At 47.8% G+C, this 10,342-nt stretch overlaps 1 protein-coding gene across 8 annotated transcripts in view; it reads right to left on the bottom strand.

The window, feature by feature from the left end:
- Positions 1 to 361: 361 nt before the first annotated feature.
- The window catches only part of RAPGEF2 (Rap guanine nucleotide exchange factor 2), a 246,466-nt gene continuing 236,485 nt past the window's right edge, over positions 362 to 10,342 (bottom strand). For 4 of the 8 annotated variants that reach the window (XM_027116835.1, XM_027116837.1, XM_027116834.1 and 1 more), the window contains 4 exons: positions 7,691 to 7,916; positions 6,447 to 7,006; positions 3,852 to 4,124; positions 482 to 2,440 (listed from right to left, as the gene is read on the bottom strand). In XM_027116835.1, the coding sequence (XP_026972636.1) occupies positions 2,415 to 2,440; positions 3,852 to 4,124; positions 6,447 to 7,006; positions 7,691 to 7,916 (1,085 nt within the window). In that variant the 3' untranslated portion in view covers positions 482 to 2,414. Of the gene's footprint in view, positions 2,441 to 3,851; positions 4,125 to 6,446; positions 7,007 to 7,690; positions 7,917 to 10,342 lie in introns of all 8 variants that reach the window. The other 4 variants (XM_027116832.1, XM_027116833.1, XM_027116840.1 and 1 more) reach the window with 2 other exon arrangements.

The raw sequence follows: 10,342 nt of genomic DNA, 5'->3' as shown, positions 1-10,342 counted from the left end.
ATGAACTTGAATGTATATTGGGAATCAAAAATATTATGTCCCACAGAGATTTTTATTGGAAAAGAATTGGGCAGAGACACATGCTACGTATTTGATAGATACATAGTGATATCGTAACTTCTCACTGAATCTCAAACACTATGAATTCTGGACACATGAGTGATATTAATTTCTGTTAACATGAATGATATCAATTTCTTTTCTCTGAATCAACAGAAAGCTACCTAAAAGAACAGGCTATTTGCGCAGTTTTAGGCGCATCGTCGGTCTACCCTCAGTGCCCTGTGGACTCGCGCCTGCAGTGAGATCCAAGGGCTTTCTTACGCTTCAGTAAGAAAAAGCATGCACGAGTCATTAAGAATATAGGCAAGGCATTATGTTATATTTATTTATTTTCCAGCTTGTACAAACTGGACGTAGAAGCATAAACATAGTACATTTCTACCATTTTCAACAAAAATATAACCAATATGTACAATTATTGTATTAAAAATACAAAAGGGATACAGACTCCACCAATGTCTTTCTAAAAGACATACAGGTACAAGTAGTATCAAAAGTATGAGGAAATCACCAGTTAATTGTACATTCTGCACTTGACATCACAGAGCGAACTGAGGTTACAGTCCTATGTTCTACGGTGACTTAATGCTTAGATAACATTTGTGCGACTTGTGTAGAGCAAGAGTTCTGTCTTTCTAGATGCACGTGAGGTCCACGGCCTAGAGGAGAAAACTGGCAAATAACGCATCTTACATGTAAAATTACAAATGCATCATTGATAATGTCATATATAAGCAGGTAGACAAATGCCATGATACAGGAGAGAATTATTAAATAAAGCACTGACATTGCTTTGATACAGTGAAAAAACACTGCAATTTGACTTTTAAAATTGGAAGCTATTTACGTTTATCTACTGATCAATATGATCAGCTGAATTTAATGGAAAAAAAATCCCAGACCAGCAGTTCCTCACATCTGAGTACTACTCGGATTGGCAGCCTTCACTTTTCCGGAGTCTGTGCAAAAACAACACAAAAATAGACTGGAGGGGTCATCTCAGTCCTTCTGGGGTTAATAGCAGCTGTGAACACGTGGTTGCTACACTCAGGCCTTCTCCGTCTCGGCGTCCGTAAAGCCACTTACGGGTCAGTCTTCGGCGACCAACCCGCCTTGCAAACAAAGGCTGGCGGACCGCGCTGGGTTCTGGATCTTTTGATCATCTTCACGTCAGAGGCTTGTTTATTCCCTCGTGGCGACTGATCGATACGGGGAGGCTGTCTTGGAAGAGCAGTATGAATAGCTGGCCTTAGCGCCAACACCCCGAGCTGCTTTCACTGCAATGCTATCCAGTTATAAACGTGGCTCTTTGAAAACAAGCAAGAGAATCCCTAAAGCCAAATAAACAGAAATCAAAGAAACATAATTTAAAAAAACATGGGGTTTGCCGTCTGTCTCGATGGAGCAGGACACGCCCTCGGGTGACACTGCCCTGTGCTCCACAGGCTCAGACACAGGACGCAAGAGTCCCAGTTCCCTCCCCGGCCATGTGCAAACAGTTGTAAAGAAGAGCCCCAGCCCCTGGGGAAGGAGGGGCCGGGGGCCTTGGGGTCTAGGTAATTGGCTAACATCTTACGCTTCCAGGATAGGGCGCTTCCCAGGCGCGGCGGGACACAGGAAGCGGGGCTGTGGGCCGGCCTTCCCTCTCCCCGGTGTGACCACACCCTGTCCGGCATATTTGGTTTTTGAGAAACCCCGGCTGGCAACCCTACTTAAAGGTTCAAAATAATACTGTAAAATCATTAAATGGATATAATATTTACTCTCTGAACACAATCATTAAACTCATTTAAAAGAAAAGAAAAAAAAAAAACCCCAAAAAACGGAGGAGGGCACTGTAAACAAGCGGACAAGCATTTGTACTCAAAGGATTTCATTGTTTTCCTTTGTCTTCCTTGGTGGGTTAAAGACCCCAAGCAGTTCCATGGCTGGCTTTTCTCCCGATTCCAATGAAACCAAGTGCTAGGACTGGATTGAAATCTAAAAGGAAGATTTTTTTAAAAACTCCTTCCAGGCGTGGAGAAGTGCAGCCAGCGTGACTCATGGGTGGTGATGACCTTGGAGTCTGGAATGATGCTGTGTGACGTGGCAGGCGGCCACAGGAGCTTGCAGACGCTGCACTGTGCATTCAAGCAACAAGGCGGAAAGTGCCGGGGCGGCTTCTTCACAGTATTTCACATGCAAAGGGGACGGGAAGGAGGAGGGAAGGAGCCCCATGCTGCTTTTAAGGCAGGGAAGGAGGCAAACGGGTCCACCATCCTCAGAGTGTGAGCTCCAAGGCTCTGACGCTAGGGGACGTCTTCTTGTGCTCTCCTGTGGGTGGCCAACACGGGTGCAGAGGAGCCCGTGCCTCAAACCGCAGACACTTGTTCGTCTTCTGCCGACGCAACCACGAAAGAAAGGAAGAAACAAAAGAAAAATCAATAAGCGAGCAAGTCGTTGTCTTGTGCTTAGAGAGAACGTGTTCACCGACGTGCTAACTAAAAATACCACAGCTATGTTCTCTTAGTATAGGTCACCTAAGATCCTCAACTGTTTTTCTGCCTAATGATTAATCATAGTAAAAAAGTTTAAGGGGCTTCCCTGGTGGCGCAATGGTTAAGAATCCACCTACCAATGCAGGGGACACAGGTTCGAGCCCTGGTCCGGGAAGATTCCGTGTGCCGCGGAGCAACTAAGCCCATGTGCCACAACTACTGAGCCTGAGCTCTAGAGCCCACGAGCCACAACTACTGAGCCCGTGCACCACAACTACTGAGCCTGCGCTCTAGAGCCCACGAGCCACAACTACTGAGCCTGAGCTCTAGAGCCCACGGGCCACAACTACTGAGCTCGTGCGCCACAACTACTGAGCCTGCGCTCTAGAGCCCATGAGCCACAACTACTGAGCTCGTGCGCCACAACTACTGAGCCTGCGCTCTAGAGCCCGTGCACCCCAACTGCTGAGCCCGCGAGCCACGACTACTGAAGCCCACACGCCTAGAGCCCGTGCTCTGCAACAAGAGAAACCACCGCAATGAGAAGCCCGCGCACCGCAACGAAGAGTAGCCCCCGCTCGCAGCAACTGGAGAAAGCCTGTGTGCCGCAACAAAGACCCAACGCAGCCAAAAATAAATAAATAAAACAAATAAATTTATAAAAAAAAAGTTTAAAATAAAGTATATGGGATGCACATCTTTAAATATACATACCCACTATAAAAATACATTGTATATATACTGACTGGAAACTCATGAATGATAAATTCATTGAAAAAAGTTATAAAACAACACATGACTTCTTAAGTAATGTACACGTGTATACATATAAAAAAGTCTAGAAGGATATTTAACAAAATGCTAATGGAAGTTATCTGCAAGTGGCAGGATTACATGTAGTTTTCATGAATTGTGTTTTGCTTCTTCCTATAATGATTATTTCCAGAATAAAACATGTTAAACTCAAACCTTAAAAGCAGGAGGAAGGAGGGGGGCATGGTCTCCCCCTTCTTCAACCTCACCCCAGCACGGCCAGCTGGACTCGTACAGAGAAGGCAAAAGAGCTCTAGAGAAGTGGGTTTTTCCACCACACTTTCATCTGGGACTCATAGCATTTCCCCAGAAAACCGAGGATTAGGAGGGAAATGCACCCATGCCCACACGGTATTACAGGGGACCCCTCCGCAATCCTTAGTTATTTCTCCAGCCACTTCGGAAAGAGCAAAACGCAACCCAACGGCTGGCACCAAGGCCTGGGGCGGGCGTGGAACCCCGGGCGGGAAGCAGGGCCTCTGGGGGGAGCGCATGTACCGTCCTCCTCGGTGGCAAGGCCCGGGGGCGCGCAGGGGCCGGGGCGCGGGTCGTCGCCGGGCCGGTGCCACTGCGGCCGCGGGGCGGGCCTGGCGCCGCCCGGGGCGGGGGTCTCGGCCGGCCGGGCCAGCATCCTGGACCGCTGCAGCGCCACGGTGTAGTCCGGCGGCTTCCGGGCGGGGTGCGGGTGGGCGTCGGGGAAGTCGGTGATGGGGATGCCCACGTATCCCGGCGGGGTGGGCGGCGGCTCCCGGTAGCGGCCCTCCTTCCTCGCTGCGGGAGGGAGAGACAAGGCGCCGCGGTCAGCATGGGAGGGCGGGGGAGCGCATCCCAGGCCACGTGCGCTCATCGGGAAGGAGGACGGACGACCAAGACGAACAGCGCCCACGGTGAAAGGCGTGTGGGGCTGTGCGCAGGGCGGGGCGCACCAAACCCGCCACGCACCGGGTCATCTCCGGCGGCACAGGCAAAACTAAGCAACCTAAGTACCTGTAACTCTCACCGGGTCACCGCAGAGCGACTCTACCTGTCACGCAGTAACCAGGCTAACGCCCAACCCTGGGGTTTACTGGAAACACGGAGCAAAGGGAACAGAAAGGCACCCAGTCCCACGCCTGCAACACGGGAGTGGTGCCTGTCAGCGGTTCCCTCCGCTCTCCCTGCCCCGGGGGCCAGGCGAGCTGTTCTTCTTTGCTGGGCCATCTACCCTCACCAGGCAGAGAATCAATCCCAGGTTACTTTCAAGTCTTGGGCCTCACTTCGGAAAATAGGGAATCACAATAAATTTGGAAGAGTAGTACAAAAAATGATGCAAATTTCAAAACTTAAAACCATGTGCATGTGAGGTATGTATTTTTCTCGAAGTCCTTTTATATTAATTTCATGACAGAACATGAATCTGTAAAGGCAAGTAAAAGCAAAGTTTTATTATCTTCAACTTTCTAAACTCAACTGTTAGGAACTTAAATCATTCTTCTTGCCTTTGCAATAAAAATTCTGTGTATTAGTTTGTTAAAAGAAAGTGCTTTTCTATTTGCAATTGCCAAGACGTGGAAGCAACGCGTGTGCCCACCGACAGATGAATGGATACAGAAGATGTGGTACATATATACAATGGAATATTACTCAGCCATAAAAAAGAATGAAATAATGCCATTTGCAGCAACATGGATGGACCTAGAGATTATCATACTAAGGGAAGGAAGCCAGACAGAGACAAATGTCTTATGATATCACTTATACGTGGAATCTAAAATATAATACAAATGAATTTATACACAAAACAGAAACAGACTCATAGATTTATGGTTACAAAGGGAAGAAAAGAGGGGAGGGATAAATTAGGAGTTTGGGATTAACAGATACACACTACTTTACATAATAACAGGTAAACAACAAGGATTTACTGTATAGCACAGGGAACTATATTCAATAGCTTGTAATAACCTATAATGGGAAATAATATGAAAAAAATATATAATTGAATCACTTTGTTGTACACCTGAAACTAACACAATATTGTAAATCAACTATACTTCAATTTAAAAAAAAGTGCTTTAAAAATTGCAACCTAAGAATAGGTGTTAACTGTCTTCTCCTTATTCATCTTGAAAAGATATTAAACTCGACATCCACCCACGACTACGTGATAAAATAACTACAATTTCCCTACTAATGAAAGTGATGTCTGTGAAGATTATATTCCAGAATTTCTCACTCTGTATCCTATGATGTATCCCTACACTGTATACAGACATTGAACGTGCCATAGAGAATATATCCCGATAGCATTGAAGGAGCATAAGAGACTTCACAACAGAAACAGCAGCAGCAAAGTGATAGTGTCTTTCGTCTACTTATGAACTGCTAACTAGGCACTAGTGTTTGCAGAGATTGTGTTTAAACCTCATAGCAACTGCACTGGTAGAAATTATTAAATTCATTTTACAGATGAGGAAACAGACACTGTTTAGTGCCTGGCCCAGTGTCACAAAACTAGGAAAGTGGCAAAGCAGGGATTCAGACCCCCAGCCTGCCCGACTCCCAGGCTCTTGCACACTGCCTTACCTCTCAGCACCCTCCTCCTTGTTCTATCCTGTGCAGAGGGAACCTGTCTAGCACAGAAAAATTTACCTGCATAACAAACATCGACAGAAGATTTTTAAATATGCAAAGGGTAAAGTTCTAAATATACAATTCAAGGGAACAAAATACAATAGTAAAACATTTAGAACAGTTCCAATTAAACAAAAAAATATTCTTCCTCTAGAGAGAATGGCCATCCTTCCTGATAATTTTCAGCTGAGAAGATCAACGTCAGAGCAGGTAACACCCATAAGGACAACCTACTGATCCCGACAGCTACGGTGCATGGAAGGTTGACTGCTGCAGAGTATTTATAAGCACCTGACCACAGAACCTGGAGTCTTAACCACCATTCATTTCAAAATCCTGAGTGCACTGCTAACTTGGAAGGCCTACACGGCAATGGGTGGGGCAGAATGAGGAGGAGGACCGCAAACACATGCTTTCACTTTTGAAATAAGTCAGGGTGCAGCCACGACCCAGACACGACAGAGCCCGCGGTCAGCTTACCGATAAGCCCCTTGGTGGCGCTGGGCGGCACGGCCACGTGGGCAGCCATGGCGACGGGCTTGGCTTCTTCGGCGCTCGCAGACATCATGCTGCTGCTCTCAGCTTCGAGGGAAACGTCCTTCCCCCCCCTTCGCTTGATGGTGCCCGTGTCCCCCTCCGAGTCTTCTCCCCAGTACCCCGTGGAGGAGGCCCAGCTTGCCCGGGACTGGGCTTGATCGAGACTCTCTCGGCTCTGACTCTGCCGGTTGTACTTTGTGCTGTGGTCGGAAAACATGATTTGGTCCACGTGGCTGCTCGAGGCCCATAACCCTGCGGCGTCCCCTGAGTAATCGAAGTGAGTGTGCCCGAAGGGGAGCGTCTCCCAGCTCCTCTGCTGCTGGATGGTCTGGATGTTATCGTGGGAGCCGCTGGAGCACGACGTCCAGCTTCCTCGGCCGCTGTCGGCAGCGTCAAGTGAGGCTCGGTCCCCCTGGTCTTGGGAAAGCTCCTCTGTGCTGGGAGAAGAGATCACTGTAGCTGCAGCGTACAGGCCCCGGCTCTCAGACAGCGGTGCACAGGACCTAGGCGGCCAAAGGGAAACAAAGAAAAAAAAATAATAAAGAGAAGAGGAGGGGAGGGGAGGGGGGAGGGGGGCCAGATAAGAGGGGAGGGGAGAGGGAGGGGACAAGAGAGTAGAGGAGGGGAGGAGAGGAGAGGGGAGGGAATGGGAGGGGAGATGGGAGGGGAGGGGAGGGGGGAGGAGGGGGGGGGGGGGGGGGGGGGGGGGGGGGGGGGAGAGGGGAAAGGCCAAGGTTGTTAACTAATAACTCTGTGCTAAAACGCAACCACTTTTTCCTCGAAAGGCGGCCTCCTTTCCTTCCAGAAAGAGGATTAGGCCCCACCAGACTGAGTGACAGTGGCCACTCGGCCCTGTCCAGTTTCCTCCCCTGTGACGTCACCACAATATCAACACGGGGGAAAGGAGCACTGACCTGCTTACAGTAAAGGAGCACTTTCCTTACAGTGTTCACTACAATCTGACTATTTCGGGAAAGCAGCTCATTGGACTGAGTCGCCCCCTGCCCTCAGCGCAGAGCAAACGTGTCCCAGCGCAGGACGGACCTCACTGGGAAAGCAGTCTGCGTGACGCTTCGTGATCGGGAAATGGTGAGCGTCAGAACCGGGCTGGGAGAGCACCCCTGGGCGTCCCGTGAACAGCCCCGCACACGCGCGCGAGAGGAGCGAGCACACGGACGAGCCCCTACCCCAGGCTGCACTGGTCGGGCTCCCCCGCCGGCCGCCTCTCCGGCCGGCCTGCGGCCAGGCTGGTCTCCACAGTGCCGACCGATGGCCTCTGGCGCCGTTCGTCGGGCAGCGAGACGGGCAGCGAGTCGAAGGAGGAGTTGCTGACGATACTGGACCGTGAGGAGATTTCGCTGTGGCCGGAATCTGAGAAGTTATCCACGGTGCCACTCGGAGCCAAAGTGTAGCCTGCGTGGGAAACACATCAGTCCTTAGACACCGAGGGTTCACGGCGTCCAGCTGACGTCTCCTCAGTAGCAAAACCAGAATGCAGGCCATAGGTGCCGCCGCGGAACTGGGGAGAAAACACTCTACTCGGGGACTGAGCTACAGTCAAGTTTTACTCAATTGCAGTTCAGTGTGTTTGATGAAAGCTTAGAGAGGAAAAAAGAACACACTGTCGTATGACCCAGGAATGGATGCAGACGGGATCACGGCACGACTAGACGCTGCTCTCTGAACTATAACTTACACTACATTAGTCTATGTAAACGAAACTATGAAGAATGACTAGGATGATATTTAAAAGTGTGGTTTTCTTCTCAACCTGCAAAGTCAGTAGTAATTTTGTTTTCAATGGAGTTTTCACTTTTAGAACTTTACAGCATAGAATAACTCCACTGGAAAGATCTGCATTGTATTTTTATTTTTTAATGTTGGGTTTTTGTTTTTTTGAATTAATTAATTTATTTATTTTGGCCACGCTGTGAGGCATATGGGATCTTAGTTCCCAGACCAGGGATCGAACCCGTGCCCCCTGCATTGGGAGCACTAAGTCTTAACCACTGGACCACCAGGGAAGTCCCTGTATTATAATTTTTTTTGGTGGTACGCGGGCCTCTCACTGCTGTGGCCTCTCCCGTTGCGGAGCACAGGCTCCAAAGGCGCAGGCTCAGTGGCCATGGCTCACGGGCCCAGCCGCTCCGCGGCACGTGGGATCCTCCCGGACCGGGGCACGAACCTGTGTCCCCTGCATCGGCAGGCGGACTCTCAACCACTGTGCCACCAGGGAAGCCCCCTGCATTATAATTTTAAATGGACATGTATGAATAAGAAATAAGACTTGAAGAAGATATCTTTGGATTTTTGCCATTTGATTTTTCAGCATTAATAATATATTGGATAAATCACATGAAAGCCAATTGTTTTGAAGGACATAATGTACAAAATCTCCATTTTTTCTCCCTGGACCGTCACTATGTCTAAACAGATGTCCATTTTTTGGCCTGAAGGACGCTTAACTCTTTGTTGCTAAAACTGAAAGTCACAAAGGAAGAGAGGCTTGTCTTGACATCTTTAACAAAAAAATCCAAATACTCCTTTCTCAGTATTCATTTATTTTTTACTGATTTTATATGATTATATGTACCCAATGAAAACCTAATAAAACAATGCCATCTAGAGCACCTAAATGTTGCTGATTTACTCTCTGAAGAGTACTTCCCCATCCTTTCAGTAAATTATGAATTCCTGATTTATTTTTTTAAAAGGTTGCACAGGTCTTGATAAGATTTCACGTGTTCACCTATGAAATGTCTTCTTATAAACCACGCTGCAGGTTCTGACAGACAAGATTTCAAACCCTCCCTGAACAGTCTACGCCCCACCCCGCAAAAAACAAAATCTCTAGAGAAATAATCCCTCAGGTGGAGCATGTGGCATGGGGAGGAATCGTCCCAGTTTCCTCAGCTAATGAGATGACCCCTTCCCGTTTTTCCTGCTGGCCCACCTATCCCGTAGGTCCGTGGTGCACCGTTATTCTTGCTACTGTTCTCGCTTCCACGAGAAGATGGGGAGCTGGTTTAGTCCAACTGCCCGCAGCCAAACGATCTCAGCTGACTGCCACTGCCACCCAACGACGGACGAGAGAAGAATTCAGACGCACCCACTGAACAAGGACTAGAGACTGATACCCCCATAGAACGCACACATGTCTGAGACAGCTGAAAAGTAAAGCAGGAAAGGTACTTGTTGTGCCGGTGAAATCTAACAACGGATTAATCTCTTTGGCCTCGTCTAGTGAAAACTGTCCTGGCCGTTTATTACCGGCTTACTTACGCCCATTCAATTATAGGGTGGGGAGAAAGTAACCCCGAGGTTATGCAGCAGAAAGTGATCTAGTATTTTAAGATAAGAAAGCATTAATATCAGAAGGAGAGTTTGAGTGCCTAAAATTTAATCTCCTTAAAAATAAAACAAGATAGCAACAAAAAAGATAATCCAGACTCATGTTAACACAATGAAAGATAAATCAGGAAGATAGTAGTTTTTCTTATGTTTTTATAGGCCTCTACTCTGTGATGAATGCTATGTAATTATATTTAGTTAGAACAACTGTTAGTATAAAAAGAATTATTTCCACACTTACAATCAGTAAAAAAATGAATTTTTGAAGGGGCTTATATAGTTATATAAGCTTGACACTATTTATTTATAACTATAATATTAAAAAGTACCAAAATTCTTCCAAATTTATAAACTGAGGAGAAAAAAAAAATCCATTGGGTGTTACATATCGTGTCTTTTTTTTTTGGCGGGGGTTGGGGGGGGCACTTGTGCGGCTTGCAGGATCTCAGTTCCCCGACCAGGGATCGAACCCACACCCTTGGCGGTGA

The sequence above is a fragment of the Aethalodelphis obliquidens genome, unplaced genomic scaffold (assembly GCF_003676395.1).
Source record: "Aethalodelphis obliquidens isolate GAN/ISIS:26980383/991018 unplaced genomic scaffold, ASM367639v1 scaffold17, whole genome shotgun sequence".
In the NCBI taxonomy this organism is placed as follows: Eukaryota; Metazoa; Chordata; class Mammalia; order Artiodactyla; family Delphinidae; genus Aethalodelphis; species Aethalodelphis obliquidens.
Note: the sequence above shows the minus strand (reverse complement) of the source record. Positions and strands in the feature narration are given on the sequence as shown.